Below are 16,375 nucleotides of genomic sequence, written 5' to 3'. Positions count from 1 at the left end.
CTGTGCATCTAGAGCAGAGAGAATACACATGCACCAGCAGCAGACACAATTTTCTACACTCTGGGTCCTAGCGGCGCCCCCCCGCCACAGTCTGGCACCTGAGGCATGCCTCAGTTCACCTCATGATAAGGCCAGCCCTGCCTAGTTGCTTGTAACTACAGCATCTTTCTCTCCTTCCAGTTGCAGAGTTTGTGCTATGGCTATGGTTGCTGCCCAGGGATGTTGCAAGGGTGTAATCCCTGGTGAAAAAGGTGTCACAAAATTAAAACATGGAAGAAAGACTTAGAATCTTTTGTTAAATCAGCCGGTATTAGAGGTCACTAACTATGTGAAAGGATTTGCTCCTCCAGGGATTAAAAAGGCAACATTAAACCCACAATGAGGTGCCATCCTTTTTTTTAAAACTGTGGGCTGAGTTGCATGAAGTTGAGCTGAGTTGCATCATGAAGCACGATTCCATTAAAAATAAATACAAACAATCTGTTTATATTTAATAGGATTATTTCTTATATTCCATTATAATTGCATATTTTATACCATAAGTATGCATGACACTTTAAAAATATGTAGAAAGATAAGATTCCCTTCCCCCCAAAATTTCCTATTCCATGGTCCTGATCCAAAGCCTACTGGAATTAACTGGAAGATCCCATTGGCTCTAATGGTCTTGGTTCATGCCCTAAAGGCTGGTCCAGTGGGTTAATATCAGTAAGAGTTTTTGTATTTGCTTCACTGGGAGACTGACTGGGTTCTAAGTTAGAAAGATACAACAAAGGATCACCTGCAAGAGTAGGAGCAGATGGTGTCACAGTTATGAGTATTGGGGAGCTAAGCAAAAGAAGAGGGTTATAAGGAGGGATTTCAAGGAGGTTATCAATAGGGAAACTGTTCCAAGCACAAGAAGTGGCAATGAAGTTATATGACGTATAAAAGATGGCAGAATTTGTCCCTCTGTCACACGTAGGAGGATACAAAGGGAGCACCAAGGAGAGAGATCTGGAAGAAACATACATCTTCATACCTACAAGAAAATATTAATTTTATTCATTTGCTGAGCACAGCATACAACTTTATGGCCTGCTCAGTTGACAAACTTACTGACTCTCTGACCTCTCTAGAAATTCCACCCTGTGAATATGCCAGGCCTTTCTGGAGTGCTGACCCTCTCACATAAGTAGTTGGAACGGAACACAGAATTTCATAAAGCAAAAGACTTTTTTTTTGTTAAATAGGTATAATGCTAATCATTCATAGCTTCTATATGTACTGCAATATAAATAAAAATAAAATTCAGAAGATCAAATACAGGAAACAAAAATCCAGTATATTACAAAAGGATTGATTTGTTCTTTCTTCCATCAGCACTTCAATGAAGGCTAATTTTACTCACTTGACCAGTTTTACAGTAGCATATTTCCATTGACTTCAGTAGAGTTACTCCTGATTTATACCAGTGTAACTGAGATAAGACTCAGGCACTGTGGCTCTACAACATAAACGACCCACAGTGAAATCACAAGATCAGCACTTTGGCATGTAAACACTTGCTTAAATCAGAACTTTAGGCAAGAAAGTGCTTGCTAATTGCTGATTTACACATACAGAAGAGAACCTTTGCTTCAATGATGTCACACTATTTGGTAGAATTTGGTCAGCCACTCATCTTCATGCCCTTTTCTTTTAAATGTTAACAAAACATTACATTATTTTCACTTAGCCTGTTTTTTGGTATATTACCTGTCACTAGCACAGCTACTCATTGCAGTCCAGTCATGCTGTGGATTGACTAGGATGCCCCAGGACAGGAAGACAGAGGTTGGGGTCAAAGTGCCAATCACCATCTGGAGAGGCTTTTGAGTCTTGGTCTTACCTGAATAAGAAACATACAGACAATTCTATTTACTCTTAGGTTTTCTCTATTCGGGGAGGAGATATCTGTGGCTGGATAAGAGAATGTAAGAATTATGATTTAATTTCTCCTCTAAATTCAAAGGCAAGGTATAATGCAAGTGAATTCAATCGTGACTTGAAGGGATCACCTCCCCACCACCCGCACGTGCCTCTCTTTAGTTATGAGAAAGAATATTCAATTTCCAAGTGAATATAGTTCTCCATATATCCCTAGCAAGGATCATCAATAATAATGAGTTATGGACAGGTCTGAAATAAAACAAAACCTTACAAACTTATTTCACTTAAGATTGATGACAAGCCTTGAGTGGTGCCTCTGTCTGGCGAGGACTGTCCCTCAATAATCAGGTAACTTAACTCCTCATCTCTTACACAATACTTGCAATTTAGCTTTATTCTGAACACAGTGGTGCAAACATCCCTCCAGATCAGAGGTTCCCAACAAGCATGCCCCTCTGGTGGGCACAATGTGGTTATCAGGGGTGTGTGGGGCTGCAGCTGGCCAGGTGTCCAGGCCTGGACAGGACAGCAGCAGGAAAAGCATACAGGGAATCCCCAGTGGTCTGGGAGAGGTGAGGGAGTGCAGCCCAGCTCCAACCCAGCAGCAGCATGCTGCTCTTCCCCTCCTCTCCTCCCTGACTGCTGTGGACTACCTTCGTGCTATTCCCGCTGCTGCCTGCTCTAGCCCAGACACCTGGCCAGTCGCTGTCATATATTTTAAAAAACTCTGGAGCCTGCGGGAGTCAGAGGTTCTGGCCAGGCAGGTGGGGGGGGGGGGGGAGAGGGAGGGGTGGTAAGAAGGCAAGGGACTCTATTCTGTACCCCCATGGACTCCTCAGGGAATTGAGCCAGCCATGATTCTGTTGCCCTGAACAGGAGCTGCCTGCTCTGTTCCCCTCAGTGAATCACTTTCTGCCCTGGACAGGAGGTGGCGGGGGCTGTTATGCGACTCCCATGGAGAAGAAGGATACAGCAAAAGAAAGATGACGAACTTTTAAATAAAATTTTAAAAGCTAATACCTGAGGCTAGTGCAGTGATCTGAGGGTAGTGCTCTGCATTACCTGGCAAAAATCTTGGTTCAGTTCTCCGTTCATGCCTCTTGATCCTTAAATTGGAAGTGCTATTCAGCCATTGGTAGGAGTTGCTCACCTCTTTATCAATGATACCTCCAAGGGTTAAGAAGTGTTTTTGCGCTCTAGCGGGATTTCCCAGCGAGTCCACAAGGAAGCGAGATTTGCTTTTCCAAGCAGTTTGCAGGTAGTAGGAAAATCTTGTAGTATGTGTGTTTTACAGTACACCGATTAGGCGCATATTCACAGAAAACAAGTGGGATATTTTTTTCCATTTAGATGAAGTGTGCTGTGATGTAATGTACTGTGGAATGTACAACATTTTAAAAAGAAAAGCAAAACTCCAAACATTTGTCTGATGTGCAGGCTAGCTTCCCCAGTCTCCCTGTTTTCTTAAAGGGTTTTTTTGGGGGGGCTGTTTTCATAGTTCATTTATTTGTCAAACTTTTTGGCATATATCCTCTTTACAGTGAAATCACTTTCTAAATTTGCTTTCTGGGGAACCAAGGGTCACATGAACATGGAAATACAAGAAGAGAAAGGCCCATTTTTCATCGGCAACTATTGTGTTTTATATAATTTTTAAATATTGATTTATTATATACTAAAGAACAGCCTTGCTATATCTTGAAACAGACATTTTCATTAATAGGAAAGCAATTTTAGGTCATTCTTAGAGGTTTTTAAATCTTTGAAACTCAACCTTTGAACCTTCTGAAGTAATTATAATTCCTCTTTGAGCTCTGTAAAGTTGGGCTCCAGCTTTACAAGTGTTCAGACTAGCCTCAGCCAATCCTGCAAGCATTGGAGATGAACTCTGGTATGTAGTGTCACAGAAGTACAAGAGATCATGTGACCATCATAAAGACTCATTTCTTCCCTGAGGCCCACAAAAGCACATCACATCAGTCCAATGCCTTCTTCAACTTAACACTTGAAGAGAGGAGAGAAAGGGGTGCGGTGGGGGGAATGTCTAAGTTAACTCCACTTTTCCTCATTGTCTCCCAGTACATTTTGTCCTTTCTACGTCTGTCTTTCAAGAGCAGGGAATGTCTTTAACTACTGTTTGTCAAATAAACAAAGCTTTTACAACAAGACAACAAGCAGTAATGCTTGAAATTCAAGGATGTTATTTTATCTAAATTAGGTCTTGCAACCATAGTTAAAAAACATTTCATTCTGACATTGCAGAGTGTGGCAATGTTAATTTAAGTTATGTAGTGATGATGTTAAGAATGAGAGAATGCAAGTTTCAGAACTAAGTTTCCCCAGAGATCAAGACTGCTTGCATCTGGAGTTGTGGCTGAGCCCATTACTGCAAAGTTTGGATTAGAATCCAAAGTTATGCATTCTGAGCAGTGTTTGATCAAGGAGCTTGGTTCAGGTCCATCTCTAGTGGGAATGACCCAATTAAAATTCCCCCTGACTGAAGCAGCTATTAAAATTAATACTCCTAAACTGTGGCTTTAGGCAGTTAATATTTTTAAATACTGTACCTGAATAGCTGTTAAATAGCAATCTGTTATCAAATATTTTCTATATACATATAATGGAGAAAAATATTGCTTCATGACTACAAGGGCCCTGGCAAATATATTCGGCCCCAAAAAAATACAGATCATTAAACAAGTTCCATCTGAAAATCTCAAGTACTTTAAAAACATTAATCAATTATTCTTCACCACACCCACGTGAAGCAGAGAGTTATCTCCATTTTAAGATTAGGACCTAAAGTACTGAATGTTGAAATGACTTGCTAAAGGTCATACAGGAAGTCTGTAGCAGAGTCCAGAAACAGAATTCAGATTTTCTTATTATCAGACTTGCAGCTTAGCCAGAAGACCATCCTTTCCCTTAAGCACCGTGTACTGGTGAAGTTGGTGTCTCTAATAATATATATTGTGACAAAGTTCCTCCTCTGCCTTGGTGGGTCCTGCGCTTATTGGCGGATTTTCTCGCCTCAGAGGTATACAGCAGCCCTCAGTTTGGCGTCGCTCAAATCTGCCGTTCACTCAGTTAGCCTCATCACTGGCCAGCATGGGGAAAGGAAGAACAATCCCCGCAGTCTCTGCTAATCCACCTAGTGGATCGGGGAACAGGCCAGAGTCCTTCCCCTCTGGTGGAACCCACAGTCCAGTTCAACTCCTCTGGTATCAAGTAAGAAGTTGGGGGGATAGAGGGATGGGGGGAACCTGAACCTGCCCTCTACTCTGGATTCCAGCCCCAGGCCCTGTGGATTGCAGCTGTCTACAGTGGCTCCTGTAACAGCTGCGTGACAGCTACAACTCCCTGGGCAACTTCCCCATAGCCTCCTCCCAACACCTTTTTTCTCACCACAGGACCTTCCTCGTGGTGTCTGATAATGCTTGTACTTCTCAGTCTTCCAGTAGTACGCCTTCTCACTCTCAGCTTCTTGCGCCTCTTGCTCCCAGCTCCTCGCACGCACCACAAACTGAAGTGAGCTCCTTTTTTAACTCCATGTGCCCTGATTAGCCTGCCATAATTGATTCTAGCAGCTTCTTGATTGGCTGCAGGTGTTCTAATCAGCCTGTCTGCCTTAATTGTTTCCAGAAAGTTCCTGATTGTTCTGGGACCTTCCCTGTTACCTTACTCAGGGAAAAGGGACCTACTTAACTTGGAGCTAATATATCTGCCTTCTATCACTCTCCTGGAGCCATCTGGCCCGACCCTGTCACATATTCTCCCCCTCCCCCCCCAACACCACAGGGTTGGGCAACTTGGGACGTCAGGCAGTATACCCGTGACAAGCCATCTGCATTGCCATGGTGGCTTCCAGCCCGGTGTTGTATGGTGAATCAGAAAGGTTGTAGGGACAGGAACCATCTGGTCACCCTTGCGTTCTTCTCTTTATTTCACTGCATCCACTGGAGCGGTGCATGGTCGGTCACAAGGGTAAACCATCGTCCCAGAAGGTAATAACGTAGTGTTTCCATGGCTCATTTCACAGCTAGACACTCTCTTTCAACCATGGCATACTTCTGCTCTCTCGGGAGGAGTTTCCTGCTGAGGCAGAGGATTAGGTGTTCTTCATCTCCGACCATCTGCGATAGGACAGCTCCCAATCCTACTTCAGATGCATCAGTCTGTAAAATGAATTCTTTGTTGAAGTCTAGGGCTATAAGCACGGGGTTATTGCAGAGGGCTGTCCATAGATCCATGAATGCTTTCTCTGCGGCATCTGTCCACTTCATGTCCGGACCCCGGGCTTTTATCAGGTCTGTCAGGGGACTCGCTCTGGTAGCAAAATGGGGAATAAATCGTCGGTAGTGCCCCACCACACCCAGGAATGCCCGGACTTGCTTTTTCCGATTCGGCTGGGGCCAATTTTGGATAGCCTCTAGTTTCTTTAGTTGGGGCTTGACAATGCTCCTTCCTCCAATGTAGTGAAGGTATTTAGCCTCGGCCTAGCCCTTTAGCACACTTGGTTGGGTTGGCTGTGAGGCCAGCCCGTCTTGGCATGTCCAGAACCGCTTTCACCTTTTCCAAGTGGTTTTCTCAGTTGGGGGTGTGAATAATCACATCATCTAGGTATGCCGCTGCATAACTGGTATGGGGCCGTAGGAGCTTGTCCATAAGATGCTGGAAGGTAGCAGGTGCCCATGCAGTCCAAAAGGAAGAACAGTATATTGAAACAGACCTTCTGGTGAAGAGAATGCCATCTTTTCTTTCACATCTTTGGCAAGGGGAATCTGCCAGTATCCCTTTGTTACATCAAGGGTGGTCAAAAATTGGGCATTACCCAGGTGGTCAACTAACTCATCAATATGGGGTATGGAGTATGCATCGAATTTGGATCTCATATTCAGCCAGCGAAAGTTATTACAAAACCTAGTGGTGCCATCGGGTTTCGGCACCAACACAGTCGGGCTTGACCACTGACTGTGGCACTCTTTGATGACTCCCAACTCCAACATCCTTTTTACCTCTGCCTTGATCTCCTCCCTTTATGGTGCTGGGACCCGATAGGGCCTTAAAGTTACCTTTGCCCCAGGGTCTGTGATAATGTGGTGATATGCTTTGGTGGTCCGACCTGGTTTAGTTGAAAACACGTCCTGGTATCGTTTAATCATCTCAGTTACCTCCTTCTTCTGGTTTGGTGTCAGATCAGTGGATATCCTAATCTGCTCCTGCATATTATTTCCCTGGATCGGGGTCTCTTGGGCCACCACACATGCCTCTCGTTGGTGCCAAGGCTTTCAGAGGTTAATATGATAAATTTGTTCCTGTTTCCGGCGTCCTGGCTGCCCCACCTTGTAGGTTACGGGTTCAACCACCTCATAGGGCCCCTGCCATTGGGCCAAAAGCTTGCTTTCTGCCGTGGGTACCAATACCAATACCCGATCCCTTGGTTGGAACTGTCGGACTTTTGCCTGTCGATTGTAATTGGTTCACTGGGCCTCCTGCACCTTTTCCAAATGTTCCCATACAATAGGGGTGACCTGGGCTATCTGTTCTTGCATCTGCAACACAGGGTCAATTATATTTCTCCCCTCATTGGGTTCCTCTTCCCAGATTTCTTTTGTGATATCTAGTATGCCACGGGGGAGGAGTCCGTACAATAACTCAAAGAGGGAAAACCCAGTTTAGGCCTGAGGTACCTCCCGGATTGCGAACATAAGGTAGGGTAGTCGGGTGTCCCAATCCTTCCCGTCCCGACTTACCACTTTTCTTATCATTGCCGTGAGGGTTTGGTTAAACCTTTCTACCAGCCCATCGGTCTGCAGATGATAGGCTGAAGTTCTCAGGATATGGATATGGAGCAGTGTACAGATGTCCTTCATTAGCTTCAACATAAATGGGGTACCTTGGTCTGTTAATATCTCCTTTGGTAGCCCCACTTGGGCAAAGATCCCCACCAACTCTTTAGCTATCCTTTTAGAGGCCACGTTCCCCAGGGGGATGGCTTCTAGGTAACGAGTAGCAGGTCCCGGGCTGTCTTCCCCAGGGGTCCCACTAGAGCCATGGCTATTCGCTCTAAAGGGACCTCTATGATGGGAAGGGGTCCTAAAGGTGCCCTCAAGTGGGGACGGGGACTGTGCAGCTGGCACTCCAGGCAGGACACACAGTACCTCCTCACTTCTTCATGTACTCCGGGCCAGAAGAATCGTCGCAGGACCTGTGCCAGGGTCTTCTCTACCCCCAAATGCCCCCCAAAAAGATGACTATGGGCAAGACTTAATACAGCATTCTGGTGTTTTTGAGGTACTAGGATCTGCTGTACCTTCTGCATCTATACTGGTGCTACCCGGTGTAAGAGATTCTTCTTCATTATGAAGTAGGGTCCTGGTCCCTGGGTTTTCCCTTCCACGGGGACCCCATCTATTTCGGTCACCTCCTTCCTAATGTTGTCGTACCTTGGGTCTTCAGCCTGGTCCTGTCCAAAATTTCCTCTCCCGGGGCTAATCTGCCCGAGATGTAGGGGGCCAGTCTCTGTTGCCTCTATTGGTTCAGAGGCGTTAGGGTGTGGGTCAGAGTTGGGTGCTTCTCCCTCCTAGGTGGCCTCCTTTTCAGCTGCTCGGGTCCGCCTACCTACGAGAGCGGCCCTCTGGCTTTGGGTCAGTATTCGGGTTCCCAAGGCCTTAGCTGCCCTCCTTTCCCTTTTCGACTTTCTACCCTGTCTGGAAGTGGAGAACAAATCTGGGCATATTTCAGAGAAGATTGGGGGTTGACAGTCTACTGTGGATGCCTCACTGACTTCAGGGTTTCCCCCTTTCTCCAATTCCCCTATCGGGAGTAAGTCTCCAAACCCTGGGAAGTCCCTCCCTATGAACACCGGGTATGGGAGTTTAGGGACTACACCTGCTGCTACCTCAGTAATGTTCCCCTGAAACTCGATTTTTTCTGGGATGGTGGGGTAATAACCAACTGTCCCATGAACGCATGTTATCCCCGTACACTTAGCCCACAGCAGCTGACTACGCTTCACGAGCTTCCCTGAGACAAGCACGATAGCACTCCCCGAATCAACCAGTGCTGTGGTCTCGACCACATTTAGCTTCATTGGTCTGATGTACGTATGTGGGGTTAGTGAGACCCCCACAAGGTGGATTAGGGAGCATGGGTCTGCCCAGTTCCCCAGGTTACACTGCATAGGCTCCTCAGCATTGGGACACTGTGCACCTATGTGTCCCCACTCCCCACAGGCGTAACATCTGTATGGAGCCCTAGGCGTTCCCTGGTCTCTTGGTTTGGGCAGTCTAACATCACGAATCCTCTTTCCCCTCAGTGCTCCTACTCTTTGTAGCTTCTGGTGGGCCTTCAGCCCCTCTCTTTTTCCACCTAGGCTCTCCTGGTGGCCCAGTCACCCGAGCTCTAAGGCTTGGTGCTGCTAGTTTAACCCAGGGTGCTTCTTCCTTAACTGGTCGGGTCAGCTCCCTCGCCGTCCTTCGCCTCTCTACCAGTGCGACAACCTTGTCATAGGTGGAGGGTTCGTTCTGGCTTACCCAGGTGCGAAGATCTGATGGTAGTCCTCTCATGTACCGGTCGATGACCAGAACCTCTAGTATCTCCTCCGGACTCCGGGACTCAGTTCGCAACCACTTTCATGTGAGATGGAAGAGGTCAAACAATTGGGACTGCAGGGTTTTGTTTTCCTGGTACCTCCACTCGTGATACCGCTGGGCCCGCACTGCGGTCGTACCCCAGATCTGGCCAGGATCTCTGCCTTCAGCTGGGGGTAGTCTGCCGCAGCTTCTTCAGGCAGATCATAGTAGGCCTTCTGGGCCTCCCACACAGGAATGGGGTGAGGATGCCAGACCACTGATCTCGAGGCCGGGCCTCCCGTAGGGCTGTCTTCTCAAAGGCCAGGAGGTACGCCTCTACATCATACTCCCTCGTCATTTTCTGCAGGCAGCTGCTGGCCCACATGACCCACGTGCCATCATGGCCGCGATTCAGCTCTGTAAGGGCCTTTACCTGGTTTACCAGTTCCCGCAAAATAGCATGGTCTCGGGCAGCCTGGTCCATCAGCAGGCGATTAGTCTCTTGTTGCAGCCGCACTGCCTCCTGTTGGGCGGCTGCCTGGACACGGGTAGCCTCCTGCCTGGCACCCATGGCTTGTATCAGTGCCTCCACTACCTCCTCCATTGTGGTGAAAAAAACCAATAAACCCTCTCCTTTTTTTTTTTTTTTTTTTAAAAAAACACCACCACCACCCTCCTTCTTCTGTCGCACTGTGCACACCAAATCCCACTTCTCACACCAGTTGTGACAAAGTTCCTCCTCTGCCTTGGTGGTGTGACCCTGTCACAATATGTAAAGACCCTTTACTTTATCAATGGAGTGCATTCAAATTTCTTCGGGAGAAAGATTCCTAACTGGCATTTTGGGGAGATTATAAAACATTAATCTCCTATCCAATCCAAACCCAAGAATTCCAAAGATTATACATCAGTATATTTCAAGACAGAATCCATTGTTTATAATTGTGTATCAACATTCCACTAGCTATGGCAACTAGTCATATGTATTTTTGATCCCCATATTCTAGAAAAAAGAAATATGTTAAATCTCAGTTTTCATAATGAGAACTTCTTATAAAGAAGGAGCTCCAAAAACTGCATCTAAGCTTCTTAATCAGAAAATTCCTGAGTGAATACTGTGTAGATGTACATGCCTACATTTTTATTTTAATCACGCAAATGTGGAATTTGGTCATCCACATCAGAAAATTTGGTTCTTTCAGACAAACTAAATAAAAACAATATTCTGTCTTCATTTGACTGTATATAAAAAATGTGGTAATATTACAGTACCTGAGCAGGTTTTCTTGTGATTTGGAATGGGTGCAGGTCGCACTGTAATCAAGTATCTTGGCTCGGCATCTGGAAATAACAATTTGGTAATTAGTTTAATTCACAATTTGTTATTTAAAATGATCAATTAATTATTCCTGGTGAATAGTGGAATATTCAAACAGCATTTAACAATGTCTGTAATTTTTTTCCAGTCTATGGCACAGATTTACCTTATGATTTATTCACCGACAATTCAGAAACATTCTAGGCACTATTAGAGAGATTTAAGAAAACAAAAAAGACATATCCCTACATGAAAAAAATTACCATCTAAACAGGCATTCCAAAAGAGAGCTGAAGCAGGGTACTAGGTGATGGGACACAACGTTTTTAGCTACTCTACTAGGGCTACATGTTATTTGCTTACAGACGGAACAAGTGAGCAAAGTTAGTAGCAAGAGGAAGAGATGATGACAGAAAGGGAAGCAGCGGGATGGGGCACAGGGAGTGGAGCAGAGGATGGAATCCAAAGGATTCTGACCCCCATAGGCACCGACTCTGTGGGTGCTCCAAGGCTCAAGCACCCACGGGGAAAAAAATAGGGGGTGCTCAGCAGCCACTAACCACATCTGTATGGCGGGGCCGCCCGTCAGCTGTTTGGCAGCTGGAGAGAGGTTCTCAAGGGTAGGAAGAGGGGGAGTGAGGGCGGGGTCTCAGGGAAGAAGAGCGGGGGTGGAGCACCCACCGGGAAAATTAAAAGTCAGTGCCTGTGATACTGAGGCTTGGTCTACACTGCAGAGTTAGGTCAACATAAGACAACTTATGTCAGCCTAACTATGTCAGTGTCTACACGACAGCCTTGCTCCCGCCGATGTAAGTGCCCTAGTACACCAACATCATAACTCTGGGCAAGTCTACAGTACAGTGCTACGTTGGTGTAGTTGCATCAGTGCAGCTGTGCCGCTGTAGCATGTCTGGTGAAGACGCACTATGCCCACAGGAGAATGCTTTCCCGTCAGCATAATTACTCCAGCATGGCAAGAAACGTAAGTGATGTCGGCTGGAGACAAGCTATGCTGGCAGAAGAGCATCCCCCACCGACGTAGTGTTGGTGTGCACAGTGCGAAAATTGCGACGTTCGGGGAGTGGAGAGGGCTTTTTCACATCTCTAACTGACATAAGTTAGATCAACTTAAGTGGTAGTGTAGATGTGCCCTCCACCTCCACAAGAGGTGTAGAGCTTATGATGGTGTAGTGGGGGCAACAAAGTGTATAAGCACATAGACTGATATTTAATCATTTAATACTTGCATAATCTAGTGGCCACTGCAAAGCAGTGGGAGTCAGATGTGCTCACTTCTATTCTTCACTCCACCACTGACTGAATTTGAAATCTGAGCAAGTCATTTGGCATGTGCCTCAGTTTCCCCCTCTGTAAAATTAAATGTGTTACTTACCCCTCTCAAAGAGATACTATGAGGTTTAATTAAATTGTTAAATGCTTTGATAATTTTGAATAAAGGCACTAGATAAATGCAAGTAGTGTTATTATGAGCTCCTTTGGGCCAGGACTATGTCTTATGCATATCACGACAGGCACTCCTCTTTATTAGGATCTCTGGCTACTATTAGAATACAAATAATATTTTTAATGTGATAGCTGAGCTATTGTTAGCAATTTTCTTGCCAGACAAATATGCATTTTCCATAGTTTCAAATGTTTACATTTATTTAAATTTTTTCTCAACACTCAGTATCCTGGTTTTCTATTTTCATTTATTAAACTACAAAGTTCTCATAAAAAGTTTATCCTTTTTATGGATAAAGATGTGGCGTTAAGGTTGAGGCTACATTTTATTTTTTTTAATATACAATGCAATTTGTTACAATAGCTAAAGATGCAACATTTAAATAACAAAAACAAATCTCATAGCCATTAGCCCCACAAAATAAAATCAAAGGGTTTCAAACAGATGAGAATTTTGTTTTTAAACTGAGCCTTGCTAAAGTAGCATTAAGTTTTCATAAAGCTAGAGTTGCAAATCAGAACTACAGCTGTTTTCAAGTGTCAGTCATTTGCTGGCTAGCTGGATTGATTGACTGAGAGCCAGCTTGTAAATTCTTTGGAAATATTGCTCTTCATAGGAAACAATGAAATGAAGCAAATAAAGCAAAATCAAACCTTGCTGTTATTTTTATACCCAGGCTAACAAATTCTCAGTATGTTTGATAGAACCTTCAAGAGCACAAATGCACGTTGTGAGAGGCTGCAGTTCAAGTGATGTTCCAGCAGTGAAAGCCAGATAACTTCACCCCACAGTCTAGAATAATAAACTGTTTGATTAAAACAATGTTCAGAGGGGAGGAGTGTTTATAGTTTTGGGAAACTTATCTTCAGAAAAAGGAAGGAAATCCTTCTTCCTGAGACATCAGAGATCAGATAAACCAATCTTTCTACTCCTTTAAAACATTCAGTTCCCCTTTCTGCTCTCAGATATGGCTGCACAACTCTAACAGAAATCACAGGAGTTGGGGAGGCATATTTGAGGGCAGAATTTGGCCCACAGTAAATTGATCTGGACTGTTTTTCCTATAATTTTAAATATGGGTGTCAACATAAAATTAACTGGGCTACTATAAGATACAATGGGCCAAATTTGTCCTTAGTGAGGGATCCTGCAGCCCAATTGCCCTAAGACCCCAAAATCATTATGCAATACAAAGCAGTACTGCAATTAAAAGAAACCCACAGAGAAGAACTCTCATTGGTGTTCTACATAAATACATAAAGAAAGGGCCAGGGAAAAGCTGTGTTTTTTTTAAAAGTGTGCGGGGAGGTGCAGGAAGAATCTTAGAATACCACACCCGATGCCTTCTCTTGTATTGGAAAAGTTGCTTGGATTTTTAGTTGATTTAATTAAATCAACACAATTAAATAGGCAGAAACCCATAACACAGATGTACTTAAACTAGTTTAATACTTGCTTTTAAATGGGTTTAGACTGTATCTGAATAAAAAGAATCTGAATGCAGTAAAGTTAATCTGGTTTAACACCATCTGCATTAGGAATTTGAACTGAGTTAACAAAATTGATTTTAAACCAATTTTAGTTAACTGATGCAAATTTTCAGTGTACACAAAACCTCAATCAGGAACAAGAAACGTAGTGCAAATTAAACAGGAACTGACCCAAAACTTCATTCATCCCACAGTTTGAAACAAAACATTTTTGGTGTTTGAAAATTATTATTACTGAGAAAAAGTTATGGCACTGCCTTTATCTAACAATCTCAAAACTCTTTAAACCATTAGTTCATTAAACTCTACAACAGCCCTGTGAGGTAAGTATTATTAATACGAAATTTTACAGATGGGTAAACTGAGAGAGAAGAGATTAAGACCTTACATTTTCAAAAGACTTCATTTTTGGTGCCCAATTCAAGATATTAAGTGCCTGGATTTTTCCACCTACAGCTCCCACTGAAATCAACTGGAATTGGGAGGTTCTTAACACCTATTAAGAACAGTCCATCAGTTTCTCAAGTTGGGACAGCCAAAACAGGGGTGTCCAAAATTAGTGGGCACTTGACAATTTAAGCCTAAATGACTTGCCCAAGATCATGCAGTGGCGTTGTAGCCATGTTGATCCCAGGTTATCCGACAGACAAGGGGCTGAGGCGGTATCTTGTATTGGACCAACTTCTGTTGGTGAGAGAGACAAGCTTTCGAGCTACTCAGCGCTCTTCTTCAGGTCAGGGAATGTACTAAGCCAGAGGTGGGCCACTTCCGGCCGCGGGACTGTCCTACCCGGCCCTTGAGCTCCCCACCGGGGAGGCTAGCCCCTGGCCCCTCCCCCACTGTCCTCCCTCCCCCGCAGTTATGCCGCATTGCTCTGGGCGGCGGGGCTGCACGCTCCTGCTGGGCAGCGTGTCTGGCTCTGGCTGGGCGGCGAAGCTCCAGGCATGCTGCTCTGAACTGCTTGGTCAAGGGGCCAGGGCCGGCAGGCAGTCAGGGGGCAGTTGAATAGGTATGGGAGTCCTGGGGGCAGCTATATGGGGCAGAGGTTCTGGGGGGGCAATCAGAGGACAGGGAACAGGGGGAGATGGATAGGTGTGGGAGTCCCGGGGGGCCTGTCAGGGGGCGGGGGTGTGAATAGGGGTTGGGGCAGTCAGGGAGCGGGGGGGTTGGATAGGGGGTGGGGGGCTGTTAAGAGGCAGGAGGTCCCAGGATGGGACGGTCAAGGGACAATGAGCAGGGAGGGTTGGATGGGTGGGGGGCTTTGAGGGGGGCAGTCAGGGGGCGGGAAGTGGGAGAGGGTGGATAGGGGGCAGGGGCCAGGCAGTTTGGGGAGGCACAGCCTTCCCTACCTGGCCCACCATACAGTTTTGCAACCCCAATGTGGCCCTCGGGCCAAAAAGTTTGCCCACCCCTGTACTAAGAGTTCCTTTTCCCAGACCTGATGAAGAGCTCTGTGTAGCTCGAAAGTTCATCTCTCACCAACAGAGGTTGGCCCAATACAAGAAACAACCTCACTGACTTTGCCTAAGATCACACAGTTAGTGGCTGAGCAAGACAAAGAACAGTAGTGGGCTAATTTTAAACAACCAAAACCTTGAAAATACTGACTTGGTTTTCCTGTTCTCCCAACTCAATCCTCTACTGGATATTCAAGTTAAGTGAGAGATCACATTGCCCTCTATTCTTGTACAAAGTGCCATGGAATCTTTAATACCCACAAACGTGGTTTTAAGTCTTGCCTTACTTTGCACTGGCTCATGAAGAGCAAATGTTGCTCCTTGGAATGCACCACGTAAGCATTTTTATTAATAAAAGGCCTATTGGCTGCCTGAAATCTGTTATCCAGGGATGTTTAGATCTGCCAGTTCCCCCCTGCTACTTCCTGAAGCAACCTTCATTAATCCTGGGGTGGGGGTGGGGGGTCCTCTCATCCAAATACTGAGCAGAAAAAACACTCAATTTGTGAGATATGATTAGAGAAGAGTCTGGAACAGTATGTGCAGCAACACATAATGAAGGGTTTATCCAGAAAGCATAAACTTCTTCCACCCACCCTTCCCCCACACACCAAAGATCACAAAATCTAATGTTTATATACAGTTGTTAGTTTTATAATTTCTTCTTGTTCTATATTTGAAATCTGTTCTCAGAAAAAATGTGTTACGTTGGGCGTTGTTCACTCACCCTTCATGGAGGTTGGCAAGTACACTCCATGTGAAGAACAGAACATATCCACATTTTCCAATGAACTCATCATTTCCCTGATAACACTATTTAAAAAGGAAGCACTTTGAAAAATAAAGGGATTTTTTTTGTTATAATGGATAGGGCTAGGAACCAGTTGTCTGATATTAGAGACAAAATTACTAAACTAAATTTAAGTCAACACTGTATTGTATTATGTTCATCCTCATCGAAGTCAATGATTATGAAACTGGAACAATTTAAATCAGACACTAAAGTTCATGTTGCAGTCCAGACAAGATTAAAATCCAGGTCTAAACTGAGCTAACAGAACATATTACAATATAGAAATATGCTTGGGAGAGGTTATGGAGCAGACCCAAACATTTTACTGCATATGTAAGGGTACAAGGATCATCGTTTATTTTAATTT

The 16,375-nt window shown here is 44.8% G+C and overlaps 1 protein-coding gene across 33 annotated transcripts in view; it reads right to left on the bottom strand.

Annotated features, from left to right (window-relative positions):
* ABI3BP (ABI family member 3 binding protein) overlaps positions 1 to 16,375 on the bottom strand; it is a 315,232-nt gene that overhangs the window by 197,122 nt on the left and 101,735 nt on the right. For all 33 annotated transcript variants that reach the window (XM_073307173.1, XM_073307105.1, XM_073307211.1 and 30 more), the window contains exons 3-4: positions 10,758 to 10,826; positions 1,738 to 1,870 (exon numbers count right to left, since the gene is read on the bottom strand). In XM_073307173.1, coding sequence (XP_073163274.1) covers positions 1,738 to 1,870; positions 10,758 to 10,826 — 202 coding nt within the window. The remainder of the gene's footprint in view (positions 1 to 1,737; positions 1,871 to 10,757; positions 10,827 to 16,375) is intronic.

This window comes from Lepidochelys kempii, chromosome 1, assembly GCF_965140265.1.
Source record: "Lepidochelys kempii isolate rLepKem1 chromosome 1, rLepKem1.hap2, whole genome shotgun sequence".
Lineage (NCBI taxonomy): Eukaryota > Metazoa > Chordata > Testudines > Cheloniidae > Lepidochelys > Lepidochelys kempii.
Note: the sequence above shows the minus strand (reverse complement) of the source record. Positions and strands in the feature narration are given on the sequence as shown.